We start from the raw sequence: 18870 nt of genomic DNA, 5'->3' as shown, positions 1-18870 counted from the left end.
TCCTCTCCGTCTTCCTCCTCCTCCTTCGTCTTCTCTGTCTCTCTTGGTAGCTTTATGAGGCTCCACGGTTTATGATGTTGCTGGACAATTGCAGTTAGTGTGCGTTGCAGCATTATTTATAGTAATAAAATGCTGAGATTCATACAATGGGAATTGCTAAGTGGAATTGTTGGTTTAAAGATTACATGTTTTTCAATTTTTGAGAAGATACTGCCAAATTATCTTCACACTTTAGCCGTGTATGAGGGTGCTGGTTCCCTATACTATTATCTAAGGAGTTTATCATGACCAATGGTATCTTGTGCTTTTAACTTGCACTTCTACTGTGCAAACCTGTGTCTTTTAAAACTTAAACTTTTCACTATGTACTTTTTTGTAACTTATTAACTAGATCACCTTGAGCAAACATAACAGTTGGCGCTCAGTTGTGGGAGCTTGCTAAGGCTTGGGTTTGGGCTGCTGGTGGTGTGCGGTGTGCACCGGGCACCCCAATGCTTTCATGTGTGGCTTACCTTTAACATATGATCCCTAGTCCCACAGCAATGCCAGCAGTTAGTTGTCACCCATGTGACAGCCGGGGCCCCATGGGCTCATTCAGCCTTGACCTCCTTGCATTTCCTTTGAGGATTAGAGCTCGCTGCAGAGGGTTGGGCACAAGTCGGGAGTCATCTCTGCCCATCTCTGCCTGTGGGGTGTGAATGACTATTGGCCACATATGTGAGGAAAGCACCACGTGGGGGTCCCCAGAGAATCCTGAGCTATGGAGGTGAGCATTGTCCAGCTTTGAGTGTGCGATGCTGGCGGGAGGAGGGACCGGGCAGTACGAATGGGGATGTTGGAGCAGGTGTGAAGGATCAGTAAGGTGAGCTTGCCTGGCCCAACATGAGGACCTGGGGCACACGGAGAAATACAACACAGCTGAACTGTGTCAGATCACAGGCAGTTCTCGGTCAGCCAGCTGAGTTCCTAAGGACCAGTGCTGTGCTTGGGGCTGGTGGTCGGCCCTCCTGGATCAGAAGCAGGTTATCTTCCTCTAGGCTGTCTCACCATCCCCGCTTCCTCTTTCATCCCCCTTGCTGGTAGGTGGAGGTCTCCTTTGCTTCTTTTTTTAAAATATATTTTTATTGATCTCAGAGAGGAAGGGAGAGGGAGAGAAATAGAAACATTATTGATGAGAGAGAATCATGGATCGGCTGCCTCCTGCACGCCCCCTAGTGGGGACTGAGCCTGCGACCCAGGCATGTGCCCTTGACTGGAATCGAACCCGGGACCCTTCGGTCCGCAGGCCGACGCTCTATTCACTGAGCCAAACCGGCCAGGGCTCCTTTGCTTCTTTAAATGCTTTGCTCCAAGGGGTCGCCCAGGTGGACTAGCTCTGGGCCACTCCAGTCCTGAGGCTGCCTGAGGTCTCTGAACCCCAAGCGGACCCCAGAACTGTGCTCCTTGTGTGTGTGTGTCGGGCGGGGTGGGGAAGGGGTCCTGGCTCTGCACACCTGTGGTGTCTCCGGGCAGCTGCTGTGGTGCCAGCCGGGTCTGCAGTCCCCGAGGAGGGGGACGCTCCCTGCCTGACTCACCCTGCAGCTCCTCTGAGACTGCGGTGAGGGTCCCAGCTGAGCGCCAGTGATTTCTCTGATGTGCTGTTTCCTTCCTTTGGAGGGAAATCTAAATTTACTGAGAAAACTGTGTTCTAGTGCCTTCCGAACGTGGCAGGGGAGGCCTATGGAGGGACGGGCATGGCCTCAGAGCTCATGGCAGCAGCCCCCACGGCCTTGTGGACACAAGGCTGTGTTTCTGGCCCACGCCACTGACCGTGAGAGGGCATGGGCTCAACATGTTACTCAACATGTTACCGGCAGCCTGTTGTTCCCCACTTGACACCTTCCAGTGGCCTGGGGCCAGCACCCCCCCGCCCCCCCGGCCTCACTCGCCACCTCCTCCTGGAGCTCTCATGCCTTCCCTGCACGAGCGCCCCTGGAACGGGCCTTCCTGTCCAAGTTTGGGACGCAGCCCCCATGTCACGTCCTGGGCCAGGCCCTCCCTGACTCCTCTGGCTGGAGCACCATCCATGAAGCGTGGTCCTGTGAAGGCAACACCCAGAGGTGGGGTCGATGGTGACCCTGCAGGTCTGCAGGTGCTTTGAGATGGGCCTGCTCCAGGCTGAGCACTTCCCGCTGAGAACTGCGGCTTAGCAGGTGAAGCGATTCCCACTCACCGCAGAGGTCTGGCCAACTCCAAGGCCAAGGCCTTGGACACTGCTGCTCTGAGGCCCGTGGTGGACACCAGGCCTGCCACAGCGCTCGCTGACTACAAATGAGCTGGACTGACCCCTCTGAAGAAATGGCCGAGTTGACCCGTGACCACTAACACTGCGGACCCTACCCTTCTCAAAGACGCCACACGGGAGTGGGCTCTGAGGTCGCAGGGGTGGAACATGCCAGGAGCAGTGTGACTTCCAGCAGACATCCAAAGGAATAGTCGGGTGCTAAGAGCGCCCCCGGGAGACCCAGCCGTGATTCGTAAAATTCAGGTCAGCCTAATTGAGTGTTCCCTGGGGACAGCAATCCTGTGTGAGCCTAGCAGAGAGGTGTGAGCCTGATGGTGGGGAAAGAGGAGCTGGGACATGGGTGCTGGTTTCATCAGGAGAGCTTCCCTGTAGCAGGCGACACACATCACACTCACTCACACACATCTCTTCCTGCTGCTCCACAGCGGCTCTCCCCCTGCCCTGCATGATCCTCCTGTCTGCCCTGCCCCCTCCCCTGGGGTGTCAGCTTCGGTGGCCACAGGAAGCTCTCTGTGTTCACCACTGAATGTCAGCACCTACCCCAGTAAATGCTCAGTAAATGTTTGTGCAACAAATGGGTGAATGAGTGAGTGAGTGAGTGAGTGAGTGAATGAATGAATGAATGAATGAAGAAAGAACAGGGCCTGGATCCCTGTCAGCTCCATGCTGCCAGGGAAAGTCTTGAATGACTGAGAATAAAAATAATACTGATAAGGAAAAAACAACTTTATTGATGTGGCAAATAATTTGACATATAAAATGAAGACAAACACCCTGGAAAACAAATTCCAGATGACTAACCGCCTAAAAACAGAGAAAGAGGGGGTGAGTGTTGTGGGAAATGGGCTCAGCCAATACCAGTTAGCAGTGATTAGGTCCAGCCCCTCTGTGTGTCTGCGGCTGAAAGGCCGCTTGCCTCCGCCCAGCTGCCCCTGATCCTTTGTCCTCAGGACAAAGATGCCCTTGGCCCCGGGACCTGGGGGAAGTTGAGCCGGGGCCGCGTCTCCATGGCCAGCCTCGCAGGTATGCATCTGAAACCTGGTGATTTTTCTGCTCCTGGTATTGGTAGCACTCATCCAGATCAGTGGCTGGGTTTGTTTGTTTGTTTTTTTGCAGTGGTAACCACTGTCTCCTCTTTTTTAAAAGTTGAATTTATTGGGGAGGCATTGGTTCACAAAACCATGTAGATGTCAAGTGTACAACTCAGTAAACTGCTCTTTACATTGCGTTGTGCGCCCATTGCCCAAAGCAGTCTCTTTCCTGCCCCATTTTCCCCTCCTTTGCCCACCTCCACCTACCCCTCACCCCCTCTCCCTGTTGCTATCTGTGTCTATGTATTTTAAATAGATACTAGAGGCCCAGTGCTCGAATTCGTGCACATTGAAAGGAAATTAATTAGAAGAAATATTTTAATATCGCTGTTCACCCTTGCTCTATAATAGAAGTGTCAACTAAATTCATGATCGACAATGACGGATGGAAACACATGCGTGCGATTGGCACCAGCGAGAGCTCTCTCTCTCTCTCTCTAAATTTGCTTAATTAGAACTGCTTTCTGATTTAGCTAAACTTTTCCACCCAGTGAAGCACCCCAACTTCTCTTTCAGGTGATTGTCAGCAACACAGCATTAAATATCAACATAAAGCAGATTATTATTGTAGATCATGCAGGGAGAACAAAGGGTAAAATATTTAACTGCAGCAGTGTTTGACTATATTCTGTGCAGTGAGAAAACCTGAAGTCATTTTCAAGGTCCACCATTTCTTCTTTTCAGTGGGGTCAAGTTTCTAAGCTTTCTAAATCTCCATTTTCTGGCTAATGAAAAGAAAATAGGAGTCCACTGAGTCTCCTAAATACCTACTCCAGGACTTCTGTGAGGATCAAATGAGATGAGGCACGGGGAAACGCTTCACATTTAGTTAAAGTGTGAAATGTTTCCACCTGGCTATAAAGCAAGTTGTGTTCCTGGGCTGAAGAAACTCCAAGGAGGCTAGTTGCTAGGGAGAGGAAGCCAAGCATTGCTATGTGACATCATTACCTGGTGCCCACAGAGACCATTTTCGGGCTGGGCTGGGCTGTGGGCTGCATTTTGTGCCATGGGTTCTCAGCAGCATTGGCTGCGATTTGGTGGGGTGTGGCTCCGGGGTGGTGGCGGGGCCTGTGTCCCACTTGGGGGAAGCCGAGTGTTGCTTTGTGGGCACCAGGTCCGTGGTGCCATTTCTCTGTAAATGGCCAGTGTGCATCACGGCAGCTCCTGTGTTGAGCGTCTGCCCCCTGGTGGTCAGTGCGTGTCATAGCGACTGGTTGGACGGACGGACACTTATATTAGCCTTTTATATGTATAGATGTTCGTTGGTTTGTTGATAGTTGGTTGGTGTTTTTCCTTTGCTGAATCCCACCACTGTCTCCTCTTGTCTGCTCCTCCCTGTGTCCCTGACGAAGGCCATGTTTGAGCTGGTCACCTCTGAAGCCTCCTACTACAAAAGCCTGAACCTGCTCGTGTCCCACTTCATGGAGAACGAGCGGCTGAAGAAGATCCTGCACCCGTCTGAGGCACACATCCTCTTCTCCAACGTCCTGGATGTCATGGCCGTCAGCCAACGGTGAGCATCCCGCCTTCTCGCCTGGGGTGGCTGGAGCAAGTGGCCAGTGCTCCTTATGTGGGCTTCTCTACTTCTGTAGGTTTGGAATTTTCTATGATAAGATAGGAATAAATATGTTCATCCAAAGATCCACCTTCCTCCTAGCAGGGCAGTTAATCACGTCCCCCTGGACTGTGGCTGTAGGTCCTTCCATGAGCACCAGTGTCTGTGCATCCCACAGTCAGGAGGGTGTGCGGCTGGTGTCATGGCAGGTCAGGGTGTCCGTGTAAGCTGTTCTTTATCCTGATAGAGTCACAAAGCCCTGGCCTGGTGCCTGCGGGGTTAGACCCTCGGAGCCAGTGTGGAGCGCAGCCCTCGGTTAGAGCCTCCACCTCACCAGTGGGAGGGTGTTTGCCCATGTGGCAGTGTTTCCCAGAACTGTGGTTATAGCTCAGCCCCTAGGAAGGATGGGATATGCTTAGTGGGGAGGAGCAGACATCTACCGACTGATTTCTGCAAAGAAGAACGAACTCCGATCCTATTGTTAGGGTAAAAGAGCCACTTACCATTTCCACTGTAGGCCATGGATTTTTACCAAGAAAAGTGCAGAACTCAGCTTTGGATCATGTGGTCCAACCCGAGTGTCCAGGTGTGAAATCAGGTGTGGCAGAGCTGCTGGCTCTCAGTGGACCCCGAACGGGTCCTTGCCCAACACTGACGCCTCGCCTTTCTGCTTGCATTGGGCTTGGGAGGGCGAGAGCCCCAGGCCCGAGCAGCTGTGAGACACCCTCAGCCTCAGCTGCTTCACCCTCGCTGGAAGGAGAAGGGTCTTTTTATTTATGTATGTATTATATTTTATTAGGGAAAATTCCAAACATGCGGAATAGAGACACCAGTATTGCGAGCCCACACTTCAGCATCTAAGTTCAGCACGTCTCCACCCTGCATCATGACACCCATGGGATCTCTCTGATACAAATCCTTAAGAAAAATGTTTTTTTTATTGATTTCAGAGAGGAAGGGAGGGGGAGAGAGAGATAGAAACATCAATGATGAGAGAGAATCATTGATTGGCTGCTTCATGCACACCCCACACAACCCAGGCATGTGCCCTGACCGGGAATTGAACTATGACCTACCTCCTGGTTCATAGGTCGACGCTCAACCACTGAGTGATGCCAGCTGGGCTGTTACAAATCCTTGTCATCATTTCATTTCATCTGTAAATCTATCAGTATACATCTAAAAGATAAGGTCTCTCTCTCTCTCTTTCTTAAAAATACTGTAGTCCTAATGCTATTTCCACCTAAAAAACTGGACAGTAATTCCTTGATGTGACCAGCTATACCACCGGCATTGGGATCTCATCTCGTAGTGTTTGCTGGTTTGTCCAGGCGAGACCCATTGGCGAAGGTGTGTTTTGAGTCTCCACCCAGGCGCCCTTACCCACAGCCGCTGCCTTCTGCAGGTTCCTCCTGGAGCTGGAGCGCCGGATGGAGGAGAACATTGTCATCTCGGACGTGTGTGACATCGTGTACCATTATGCGGCCAACCACTTCTCGGTCTACATCACCTACGTCAGCAACCAGACCTACCAGGAGAGGACCTACAAGCAGCTGCTGTGAGTGTGCCGGGCTGCGGGCCACGCTTCACGGGGACACGGAGCCCTGGCCCTTGGACCTTGGCTTTCCCGGGGTAGTATCCATGCCTGGTGTGTTCCGGGGGGTTCCATGTCACTAGAGAAATATTGATCCTGAGACGGTCAGCTGTGGTGCCCATTGGACCTCTGTCCAGCTGTGCAGAGCTCCGTGAGGTGTAGAAAAGAGAGTTTGAGGCCAAGAGGACAGCTTGAGGCCAGGATGGCAGGAAAGTGATTTGAACCAGAGACAAAACAAGGATGGGCAGGAGGAAGTCTCTTTGGTGGCTGCCCAGCAACGCCCTTGAATTTCTTGCTAATCTACCCATTTAGGAAATTTTCTTGGCATTTCAGTTGACAAAATACTTTTTCAGTCAACTTGCCTCTTTTTAAAAATATATATTTTTTTATTGATTTCAGAGAGGGAGGGAGAGGGAGAAAGAGATGGAAACATCAATGATGACAATCATTGATCGGCTGCACATCCCCCACTGGGGATCAAGCCCGCAATCCAGGCATGTGCCCTAAACCGGAATTGAACCCACGACTCTTCAGTCTGCAGGCCAACGCTCTATCCACTGAGCCAAACCAGCTAGGGCTCAACTTGCCTCTTTTGAATCCTTTTCATTCCTATGCCGGGCATCATGGCAGTGTAACCAGGGATGTGTTCTTAGATGGGGCATGCAAGAATTTGCTGGGTAGTGACGTGATTGCCACTTACTTCCCTGGGCCTGTCTGTCAAACCCTGTCATCCCCACTGTGGATGTTTTAAAGCTGGAGTTATTGGGGGGGGGAGGGTGTTATGTTTGGGATTTGAAATTGGGATTGGAGGGAATCAGAAGCCAGCTTTGAGCACCGACATGAGAAGACAGGCTTCCAGGAAGACAGGAATCCAGGTATCACAATGCCCACGGGTACTCTGGTGTGGCTGCAAGTGCAGACTGTTTGGGCTCGAGCCCCAGGCAGAGGGTCCATGCCCCTCCAGAGGGCCTGAGTCTAACTCCAGCGGCAGTTTCCTGGTGCCCTCGTCAGCTGCAGGCCAGCTGTGGACCTGGCCCAGGGCCGAGCCCATCTGCAGACGAGATGCCTCCACCTGCAGGAGGAGCGCAGGTTCCTGGCAGTGGCCTCCAGCTGCTGCCTGTTCCTGTCACTACGTGGGTTCCCCTCGCCACGGGTTCCTGCTGGGTAAACCGCCCGGCTGTGCATCTGATTCATAGACTTGCCCTCCCACACGCAGCCTATTCGGCCAAGTCTTCGTGGGCCAGGCATGTGAAGCCGCTATTTTACATTAAAATAAATAAATAAATCAAGCAACGGGCGTTTGGTGCCCGTGGGCTGTCTGGTTCCCACGAGGCTGTGGGTGGGGAGCCAGAGACTTACTCCCGTGTCCGTGTCCCCAGCCAGGAGAAGGCGGCCTTTCGGGAGCTGATCGCGCAGCTGGAGCTCGACCCCAAGTGCAGGGGGCTGCCTCTCTCCTCCTTCCTCATCCTGCCTTTCCAGAGGATCACACGCCTCAAGCTTCTGGTGCAGGTACTGCCTCTCCCACCCGGCCGGCAGGTGGGGCTTGTGTATACTTCTGCCGCACACCTGTTTCCTTCGGGCATTCAGTCTGTTCCACAAGCCCTAATTAAACTCCTACTGTGTGCCAAGGAGCTTGGGTAGGAGAGATCAACAAACACACAACCAGGAAGTGGTCATGGCGATGAGGACAGTGAAACTGGGTAACATAATTGGGTGCCTTCCTGGCCACTGCCAATTGGGGGGTCAGGAAAGAGTCTCGAATGAGTGACATTTAAGCTGAGAGATGGCTGACAGGCAGGAGCCATTCAAGGATAGAACAGCTTATGCAAAGGCCCTGGGGCAGCCAGGTGCACAGACAGGAAGGCCAGTGAAAAGCTGGGGGAGCATGAGGGGAGTGCGTGTGGAGATGTAGGCAGAGACCAATCACAGGGGGTCTAAGAGGCCAGGTAAAACACTGGGCTCTGTCCTCAGTGTGACAGGGATTCACCTGATCACACAGAGGCCACCATGAGGAGAGTGATGGGCAGGAGGGCAAGAGTGAACATGGGAGAAGGGGCTAGGAAGCAATTTAAAAAAGGAGGATGGCATGGAGGGTGGAGAGTGGAAGGGTCCTGGAGGGAAGCGAGTGAATTGAGCCTGGGACTTGCTTCTGTGGAGTAGGAAGGAAGAGAAGAATCTTCTAGTTTGAGCAGCTTCCGGAGGTGGGGAGGACAGTCTGGGGAGCAGCCCAGGTTCATGTTGAAATAGCTGAGCTTGAGATGACTTTGAGCAGTTGAATGTTCAGGTTTAGAGTCAAAGGGAGAAGTAGGGCTGGAGTTCTCAGCACGGAGATGGCTTTTAAGAGTGAGACCATCGAGGAAGGACAGAAGGGGACCCGGAGACCCAGCGCTGGGACACACCGTGCCCAGAAGGAACGGAGAGGAAGCTAGCGTGAAGGTCCCGTGCACCTGGCTGAGAAGCCGCACCACCCTCAGCATGAGGCCCCGTGCAGGGCGGGAGTTTTATTCCAGAGGAAAAGGTGGGGCCTGAACCATGCTGACTTGGGCACGGGGAACCATTAATAACAAGGTTTGGTGGCCCCATATTGGTGAGGGTGCAAGGAAGCACTTGGGATGACTGCAGGCTCTGGCTTTGCTGCGGACAGAGCTGGGCAGGTGACCACACAGGAGGCTGTGGCGGTGTGGCTGAGAGACGCCAGAGGCAGCAAGGATCTGGGTCTGGTCTGGTCTGGTCTCAGAGGGAGGCTGAGCATCGTGTGAAGGGCGAAAAGGCATGCCACCGTCCAGGTGTCTGAAGGAACGGAGTGGTCAACAGCACTGTTCGGACAGCATTGCACGGGGCAGCTGGCAGAGGACTGTGCTCCGACACACCCAAACTTCCCCAGGGGACCGAGTGGGTCCAAAACCATAGACACAGGACTGCGAGGCAGAAACCATGCAAAGTTTGGAGAGCAAAGCAAAAATTGTCATCTATAGGTAAAGGCAACGTGAGCATCATTTTTTGATAATTCAAGAGAATTTAACAATTAGAAAACAGACATTTTGATCAATAAGACCAAAGTCAAGAAAGCTTTGGGGTTATTGCGACTTGGCTTCAAATCCCAGCGGAGGGGGAGGGAAGCCCCTGGCGCCTGCCATGAGCATGGAGCTCCCCTCGGGTCTGCATCACCTCCGGTCCCTCCCTGCTGGACCTGTCCTCCCCACCAGCACCTGGTCGCCTCCTTTGCTTTGATGTTTGCTGTGCAGTGAGGTGCCAGGCTCTGGATTGGCCCTCAGGGTTAGTCCTCATAGGAGACTGACCTGTGGTTACCAGTTTAAAGCCAGGCAAGGCATTGAGTCAGGATGCGCGGCCCCCGGCCCAGCTGAGGGTTCTGCCCTCTGTTGTCACCTGGTAGGGTTGTTTGTACGTGGGTGTGGGTGTCGCAGCAACAAGAGGCTGTTTGGACTGGTGCAGCCATGAGGCCACCACTGCAAAGGGAGGGCGGGAGCGGAGAGGGGAGGAATGGCCGTTATGAAAATTCATGCCGACTCTCCTGTGCTCAGAACATCCTGAAGAGGGTGGAGGAGAGGTCTGAGCGTGAGTGCACTGCCTTGGACGCCCACAAGGAACTGGAACTGGTGAGCATGCGTTCTGTTTTTCCCAGTAAATTGCTTCCTCGTCCACTCCTGCCTCCCTGCTCCTGCTCCCTCGCGTGCCGGTGTGTCTTTGGGAAATGCGTACTAATTTAGTGTTTGGTTTTGGAATCCAGGAGCGTCCCTGGGTCAGGTGTGTCCTGCGCAGAGAGCACGCTGTCTTCCTTCTCCACCCCGACTGTTGATGATGTGCGGGGTGGACTCGGCAGCAGCCCAGCGCTCTCCCCATGCTGACCTCGGCGCCACCCACAGGCCTGGTGCGCCTGTCAGCTCCCTATGCAGGCATCTGGGGCCCTGGGAGGCCCCACGTGTGTCCTTGCCTGTTTCCCGTGTCTTCCCTCCTGTGACTCTCAGGCTGGGCTGGCTCTCCCGAGCCTGGTGGATGGAGCTCAGCCCGAGCCCCTGCCTTCACAGCTTCCCTGTCCCTCAGGCTGCAGCTGCCCTCGCTCTCTGAGAGGACGCAGGGGCCTGCCCAGCCCGGGAGTGGAGACACCATCTCTGCTCCTGACCCTGGAGAGAGCACTTCCTCCTGGCAGTTGCCCGCAGAGTAGAGCTTGTGCGGGAGGGGCCGATGAACGTGCTGGTCTCGCGTGGTGGGCTCACGCGGCTCCTCCTTGTCCAAAGTGCTGTCTCCAGTGTGTCAGCTGGAGCTGCGGGCCAGTCCTTGGCAGCTGTGTGGGGCTGGGGTGGCCACTCTGTCATGCTGGTGACCCCTCAGAGGATAAGCATGGGTGCTGGGAAGCCCTTTCCACTCCTTGTACCAGAGACAGCAGCTCCGTAAAAGGAAGAGCCTCAGTGAGCGTCTGATGGTGGTTCCAAGCCACACTGAGCCACCAGGACTTTGGAACTTAATGCAGTGGTTTCTCTGGACTCGCCTCATGTCCTTCTGGCAGTTGCACCCTTTGCACATTAGAAAACAGTCCCTCTTCGCAGGCCAGTCGGGGAAAGCGGGAGCCTTGAGCAGGCTGGTTGGGGAGGGCAGTGACCTCGGGGTCAGGCAGCATCTTCCAGGCCCTGTGCTCACCTCTGAACGTACATACCCGATCAGATGGGAGTTTATTACAGCCCCACGGGGCAGCTGACCACACTGGGTCACAGAAGATGAGTCCAGTGACCACCGAGGCCTGTGAGAGGCCCAGGTGCCCCAAGGGGTCTTCCTACGGTCAGAGACCGCGTTCTACTGCTTAAGTTCTTTTCTACTGTCCTCTCCCTTTCCTGTCCTTTAACGGAAGTTATACTCCTATTTCTTATAAGTTACTCTTTTTGCAAAGGTTTTTGTCTAATGTGTAAAAGCAGTTGATGCTCGATACAAAACATTTCAGATGGTGCTCTACCAAAACACTGCTGACATGCTGGTGTTGCCCTCCAGACCTTCCAAACAGGCACATGCACACACGATTGTACTCTTTGCAAAAAGGAGATTGTGTCCGATAAGCCAGCATTGCTCTCCATTTTAGCGCATTTGTAAAGTTACTGCAATTTTTAATGATTTTAGAGAACTTGGTAATACGGCTGTATTAGCAGTAATCAATTCCAGTTGGTGGACATTTAGGTTGATGAAGGTTTTTCTTATTCACCTGCAGGGAACGTTCTAGTCCACACATCTTTGGGCACCATCCTCATTCACAAATCCTGAGTGCGTGCTGGGCACCGGGCTCTGTTCTAGACACCAGTGACCCAGTGCAGAACGTTGCTCCATAATGAGTCCCCAGAAGTCCCAGGAACTGCAGTTTTTAGACCTCTTGGTACCTAGAATGCCTCCCGGGAGGGAGGGGGACCCTCACTCCCCCACAGTGTGCGACAGGTCTCAGTCCCCACGCCTCGCCGGCCTGGAGCCTTGCCTTTTCCAGCCTGACAAATGACTAAGGACATCTTATTGTTTGAATTTGCTTTCTAACAGCCTGACAAGTTTTTCCGCTTTGCCTTTGTCCCAGAAGGTGCTAGAGAAGGGAGCTCCAGCCTGATTGAGACTGGCCGCTCAGTCTCAGCGTGGGCGCACTGTCTGACCACAGCAATTGTTCAGCCCTCTGGCGCCTGAGTGGCCAGCAGGAAGTGACCAGGGACAGTGGGCTGCAGGGGACCTGATGTGTCTTGCTTTACATTCCAGGTGGTAAAAGCATGCAACGAGGGTGTCAGGAAAATGAGCCGCACGGAGCAGATGATCAGCATTCAGAAGAAGATGGAGTTTAAGATCAAGGTGAGCCCTCACCCATCTGCGTGTCCCCATCCAGCCCAGTTGGTCTGGAGCCTGGGTCTCTGGCCAGGATCCTCAATTGGCCACCGCTGGTCTCAGTGCAGTGTCACTTCCCAGAAGCCATCCCTGAGCCCCTAACTGGAAGGCACCCCCCAGCCCCCTAGTCGCAGGCCATCACATGGGCCTAGACCAGTGATGGCGAACCTATGACCCGCGTGTCAGAGGTGACACACGAACTCATTTTTTTTGGTTGATTTTTCTTTGTTAAATGGCATTTAAATATATAAAATAAATATCAAAAATATAAGTCTTTGTTTTACTATGGTTGCAAATATCAAAAAATTTCTATATGTGACACGACACCAGAGTTAAGTTAGGGTTTTTCAAAATGCTGACACGCCGAGCTCAAAAGGTTCGCCATCACTGGCCTAGACTGTCTTCTGAGAGATGGTGGGCAAGGAGCTTGCAGCCACCTGCTCTCATATACTGGTTGTGTATTTACACCAAGTACCTAAAAGGGAGCAGCCCAGGGATTCTTAAAGCTGGAAGGTTTGAAATTCTGAGGGAAGTTACCAACCTTCGCCCCAACTTTGCGTAAAGATTCAGGCATCAGTGAACCTCAGGGCCTGCATTTTTGGTGCTGTGGACACATGAACATGCAGTGTCCACCAAGGGTCCTTGAGGTCGTGCTGGGTTTGGGGGCTGAGCCCCAGTCGAGGATGCAGACATGGCCTTGCGAACCCCTACATATCTTCACCTGCCAGGCTGAGCCGGGTGCCAGGAGCCTGCCCCTGAGCCATGCAGTGGGGACCTCACACAACCCAGTTCTCTCCTCTCCCTCCGAACTTGGCCCCTGCTCTGGTTCTGCATCGCACTGACTGAGGCTGGTGAGAGGATCTCACACACACACACACACATACACACACATACACACACACACACACACAGGTGTTCATGTGGGCACCTCTGTGTGTGTGTGATCCCCTCACCAGCCTCAGCCAGTAGTTACATAGATACACTTAGACACAAACACACATATATAGAAGCATGCACTGATACGTATGCAACAGATAATTCACAATTGCACACACAGGCACAAACACATACACAGCTGTGCATATGTACACAGACCCACACACACACCCTGCCCTCCCCTTCCTCCCACCGGCACTGCACTGCGTGTGCTCTGGGCCCAGCACAGCCCTCGCACGCTGTTCCTCGTGCTCATACTCCTCTGAGGGCCCTGGGGGAGCCTCGGGCAGGCGTGGGCACAACCGTCTGACACCGCCCCCCCTTGCCCAGTCGGTGCCCATCATCTCCCACTCCCGCTGGCTGCTGAAGCAGGGCGAGCTGCAGCAGATGTCAGGCCCCAAGACCTCCCGAACCCTGCGGACTAAGAAACTCTTCCAGGAAATTTACCTCTTCCTCTTCAACGACCTGCTGGTGATCTGCCGGCAGATCCCTGGGTGAGCGCTGGGCACTGCTGGCGCTCAGGGGTGGGGAGGGAGAGCATGCTCTGGGGGGCAGCCCAGGGAGGGCACACGGGGAGATGGTTCCCTATGGCCTGCGGAGGCCGGCAGGATGTGCATGGAGCTCAGGCTTTCAGTCAGGTTTAAGGTCAGCTCTGTTCTTGTTGAGCCTTGGGCCTTTGGGCAAGTTAGTTTAAAACTACCGGGCTCAAATGCCCCTCCTGCTGAATGAGGCTTTTACAGGGATATGGAGAGGCCAGCCCAGCGCCTGACACACAGTGAGTGCTCAACAGAGCAGCTGCTGTGGTGTTGTCCGGTCCCCCAGCCACACCATGGGAGGGGTGGTTTGAGGCAGGAGGCAGGGTGGGGGGGCGGTCGGAGGGGGGGAACAGGAGTTCAGGTGGGGCCTCCCGGAGATGGGGGTGAGGAGTGGCAGTGGTGGGGATGGTCCTCCTGGGGGCCAGGGTGAGGTGTTCCCTGGGACCCCTAGGCTTCTCCAGGACCTACATGCCCGCCTGCCACCCTTGGTCCCCAGAGACAAGTACCAGGTGTTTGACTCGGCCCCTCGAGGCCTGCTCCGCGTGGAGGAGCTCGAGGACCAGGGCCAGACGCTGGCCAACGTGTTCATTCTGCGGCTGCTCGAGAACGCAGACGACCGGGAGGCCACCTACATGCTGAAGGCGTCCTCTCAGTGAGTGCCCACTCGTGTCACCAGCCCAGGTGGAGCAAGGCTCCAGGGCTCAGCACTTGGCCCGCCCAGTTCCTGTTCCTCCCACCCCCAGACCTGTGGTGAGCGTTCCTGTCCGGGGTTAGTCAGGTGTAGCATATTGCTGTGTGAGTGTGTGTGTGTGTGTGTGTGTACACACGTGTGTTCCCTCAGGGCCTCAGATGGGGGGCGTGCCCTCTTTTCCAATGAGATGTTGTAGAACCCTTGGGCCAGGCTGACCAGCGAACCATCCTTGTGTGGCCTAGGGCCCATTTCATCACCTCTCTGAGCAGCCAGGCTTCTTGCCCTGCAGCCCAGGGCTCTGAGAGGTACAGCCAAGATCAATGTGGGGAGACACCCTCTCACCCCCACAGTCACAGGTGCCACCCTGTCCATCTAGGTCCAGTCCCCACCGCATGACCTTGGCCTTCCCCAGCTGACAGGTTTTTAAAAATTTATTGGGATGACGTTGGTTTGCAAAACCATACAGGTCTCAAGTGTTACAATTCAGCAAAACATCATCTGCACACTGCATCGTGCTCCCACCGCCCCAGCGCAGTCTCTTTCCGTCCCCACCCCCCTTGGCCCGCCTCCACCTACCCCCACCCCCCTTTTGGCAAATCCCTTCACCTTCTTTGTTCCAGTCCCTGCCCCGCCCCCGCACAACTGACACTGCTGACAGGTCATGGCTTCTGGGCCGCTGACCCCTGCCGAGCGCGCTTTCATGGGTTAACCTTGGGGTTTGCACAAGGCTCACCTTCACCAACTGCCTTTGTAAAGCACATGGGGGAGATTCTGTCAGGCTCCCCAGCCGCTCGCTGATTTCTGGGCTCCTGTCCTGCTGGAGCCCTGAGCCAGGCTCAGGACTGAGCGGCAGGCTTGTTGGACACTTGACGCCACCCCTCTGTGGGCCATTGCTCTGCGGTTGGGGCACCTGTCCTCTTCCCCGTCCCAGGAGTGAGATGAAGCGCTGGATGACCTCTCTGGCCCCCAACCGGAGAACGAAGTTTGTTTCCTTCACGTCCCGGCTGCTGGGTAAGTGGCCCTCTGGGACCAGGACACCTCTGGGCAGGACAGGGGAGGCCTCCCTGGCATCGGCCCCAGATGCTTCCCGAGCCCATCTTCCCAGAGGCCTGTGTGGCCTCTAGGATGCCCACTTTGACTGCCAGCTGCTAGCTTAGTGCCCAGTGGGGGCTATCAGTGTGCTGATCCCTGCAGACACTGGAGGTGACTGACGGAGTGTCACTTGGAAACCAGGAGGAGTCTGGGCCAAGAAGGCACTCGCCCATGTTCTTTGGGGTTGCCAGTTGTCTGAAAACCATACAAAATGCAAAAGGGCCCCAGTCCAGCTGCCTGCTAGCAGCTGCCCTGTGTGACAGTGTCTGCCGTGTCCTGAGCATCCCACACTTGCTCCCAGGGCCTCGTCCAAGCTCAAGAAGGTCCTTCTGACACCTCGAATAGGAGCCCTCACCGCCTGTGAACCCTTTACGGGTGGAATGTTTTATCCGAGTCCCAGCTATTTCCCTCTCATTTTCTTTGGAGCCAAACCACCTCCCTCAAGTGACTTCTCTTCAGTTGCTGCAAGACAGGCAGCACATCCCTACTAACTGCAGGGCAGTGTGTCCCTACTAACTGCAGGGCCGTGTCCAGGGTGTGCTGGGTGGGAGCAGGGCGGTGATGGATGAGGAGGATGTGCCACCTCCCTCCCTCCCTTCAGACTGCCCCCAGGTCCAGTGCGTGCACCCGTACGTGGCCCAGCAGCCAGACGAGCTGACACTGGAGCTGGCGGACATCCTTAACATCCTGGACAAGACGGAAGACGGTAAGGCAGGGGCTGGGCGTGTTGCTCACTCGTGCACCCAGGACTCTGCACCCAACTGGCACCAGCCCCAGGTGGAGAAGCTGGTGGATGGGTAGCTGAGCCCAGGACCTGGCACGTCTCTGCTCCCCTAGACCTCTCTGCCCATCCTGGCTTCCCCAGCTTTTCCTCAGCCCAGAGAAGGTGCTTCTCCCAGGGCCTCTGCTCTCCTTCCCCCAACCCATGAGGTCCGCCTCCCCTTCACACCAGGCCCAGCCTGAGAACCTGTTCTGCACCTTCCCCTCGATGGCCCTGGGCTTGGCCCACCACCCTCACCCTACCTGTGGCCCTAACTCTAAACTCCCTATTTGCCACAAGCTTCCAGGTGAGCCCTAACCACCAGGCTCAGAGCCCTGTGCGGGCCAAGAAGCCACCCACCCAGCTCCCACCCAGCCCTGTCGACGGTGTCGGCACCAAATGAGGTTCCCTCCCCTCCCCTGAAAAACTGGTCCCTTATTGCTACATCGGTTGTTCTTCATCAGAATCCCCAAAACAGCATGGAGCATCTCCCCTCCCCCAACTCCTCTTCCCCTTGGAGGTCCTGGCTAGAAGGCCTCGGGCTGGTGACCTCCAGGGGATTGCTGCTGGTCCCAAACTCCAGGGCCCCACCTGGCATTGAAAGAGCAGTGTTTCCCTCCACCCCTCCCCCAGAATAAAACAGCCCAACAGCCTTCCCACGTGGCCTGCAGAGGGTGAGCGTCAGGCCCTCAGAGCCCAGGTCCTTGTCCTGCTCTGGGACCTGCCAGGAACCCCGTACTGCAGGTGATCTCTGGGGGAGGGGGACAGCCAGGGCCCTGTGCTGGGGTTGGCCAGTTCATGACGGCCACCCTCAGCTGACCACCGGACCCTCGGGAGGCTCAGAGAGGGATGCCCAGCAAGAGGGCGATGTGACATTCCAGGCCTGGGAACCACCAATGAGTCCTCACCCCCACCAGCCACTGGGATGCCTCTTGCTTTGGGGAAAGCCCTTGGGGACCCCTGCCTCATGTGGGACAGCTTAGGATGACTGAGTGCTTGAGAATGGGTTCCAAAGGCAATACATTTGGGACACACTGTGGCACAGAGCTAGCTGGTTCCGTCACAGCGATGCCCACATACTGTGCTCCCTAGGAGGGTGTCAGGGCGGTGCCTCCCCAGAATATGGAGGCAACCCCAATCTGAGGGTCTCAGGCAGGGGCTCTCTGAGCAGGTTCCTCTGGGAAGGCCCACTGGGCTCCTGTGCCAGCAGGAGGGCTCAGCCAGACCCCTGTAGGAGCTCCTGACCCTCCCCTCCCTGTGCAGGGTGGATCTTTGGTGAGCGTCTGCACGACCAGGAGAGAGGCTGGTTCCCCAGCAACATGACTGAGGAGATCTTGAATCCCAAGATTCGGTCCCAAAACCTCAAGGAATGTTTCCGCGTGCACAAGATGGATGACCCTCAGCGCAGTCAGAATAAGGACCGCAGGAAGCTGGGCAGCCGGAATCGGCAGTGACACCCCTCCCCCAGCCCCCAGTCCAGCAGGGGGATGTGGGTAGGCAGGTGGGAGCTGGGCCTGGCAGGCAAACGCACTGACCGTGGAGGGCGCTGGGGGAAGGTGACCTTGTGTAGGAGTCACCCTGACCCCTCATCCCGGCCACGTGGTGAATGCTCACGTCTTGGCCCCCTGATTGTAAACTGGAAAAAAGGGTGCCCACATCTTTCCTCTGATGCATTTGTAAATGAGAAATGTATTTTAAACAGTATTACACCACCTCTCCCTCTTGTCTCTTAGAGGGGGTGGAAGGGGACTGGCATGCTCCAGGGGCCTCCCCCCAGCACTGGAAGAACCCCAGACCCAGGGTGTCCCTGGCCCAGGGCAGGTGCAAAGGTGATGATTGTCACGAACCCCTGCACGTGTCCTTCTCTACCCTGGAAGCCATTAGAATCCACCAGGCATGCAGATGGACTGCCCTTGCCTGATGAGCTTGATGAGCGGCCCCGGGTCTCCAATTTACAAGACCAAGAGACCAACTGCCTCTGTCTGCCTCTTCCAGCCTCTGGCTGCACGGCCAGACCCTGCCTTGTGGCAGGCCTACCAGAGCTTGGCAGAGGGCCCGTGCCGCCTCCGGCTCCCTGGTGGGCTGGATGTAACGTGTCTTCTGGCCCCTTAAGGAGCCCAGGTATTGCAAGGAATGAACTAGTCACTGCATCCTGATCAGTTGTGGTTCCAAGAAAAGCAAATACCATGTTTTGGCTGCATTAAAAGAAGCATCATGTATAAAATAAAGAAGGTGAAGTTCTTTTTTATTTCCCTGCTGCACACAGGAATGAGGTGTTCGGTTTGGGGCAGGGAGAGAGGAGTCCCCTTCAAGGTCAGTGGAGGAGGTATAGCCTGGAGGAGGGGGTTGAGGAGGCCTCTGGTGGAGAAGGGAGGGAGCAGCCAGGATCAGGGCCTCTACTTGTTCAAGGACTCCAGAAACAGAAACGGAGGTCTGAGCGAGTTGGAGACGCCCTTCTGCCGCAGTGAA

At 55.1% G+C, this 18870-nt stretch overlaps 1 protein-coding gene across 4 annotated transcripts in view; it reads left to right on the top strand.

The window, feature by feature from the left end:
- Positions 1 to 18632, top strand: part of NGEF (neuronal guanine nucleotide exchange factor) — an 84992-nt gene extending 66360 nt beyond the window's left edge. For 2 of the 4 annotated variants that reach the window (XM_059703563.1, XM_059703566.1), the window contains 10 exons: positions 4728 to 4888; positions 6336 to 6488; positions 7904 to 8033; positions 10067 to 10141; positions 12264 to 12353; positions 13653 to 13816; positions 14355 to 14510; positions 15481 to 15560; positions 16243 to 16347; positions 17665 to 18278. In XM_059703563.1, coding sequence (XP_059559546.1) covers positions 4728 to 4888; positions 6336 to 6488; positions 7904 to 8033; positions 10067 to 10141; positions 12264 to 12353; positions 13653 to 13816; positions 14355 to 14510; positions 15481 to 15560; positions 16243 to 16347; positions 17665 to 17855 — 1305 coding nt within the window. In that variant the 3' untranslated portion in view covers positions 17856 to 18278. Of the gene's footprint in view, positions 1 to 4727; positions 4889 to 6335; positions 6489 to 7903; positions 8034 to 10066; positions 10142 to 12263; positions 12354 to 13652; positions 13817 to 14354; positions 14511 to 15480; positions 15561 to 16242; positions 16348 to 17664 lie in introns of all 4 variants that reach the window. The other 2 variants (XM_059703564.1, XM_059703565.1) reach the window with 2 other exon arrangements.
- Positions 18633 to 18870: the final 238 nt, after the last annotated feature.

The sequence above is a fragment of the Myotis daubentonii genome, chromosome 7 (assembly GCF_963259705.1).
Source record: "Myotis daubentonii chromosome 7, mMyoDau2.1, whole genome shotgun sequence".
NCBI classification, from domain to species: Eukaryota; Metazoa; Chordata; class Mammalia; order Chiroptera; family Vespertilionidae; genus Myotis; species Myotis daubentonii.
Note: the sequence above shows the minus strand (reverse complement) of the source record. Positions and strands in the feature narration are given on the sequence as shown.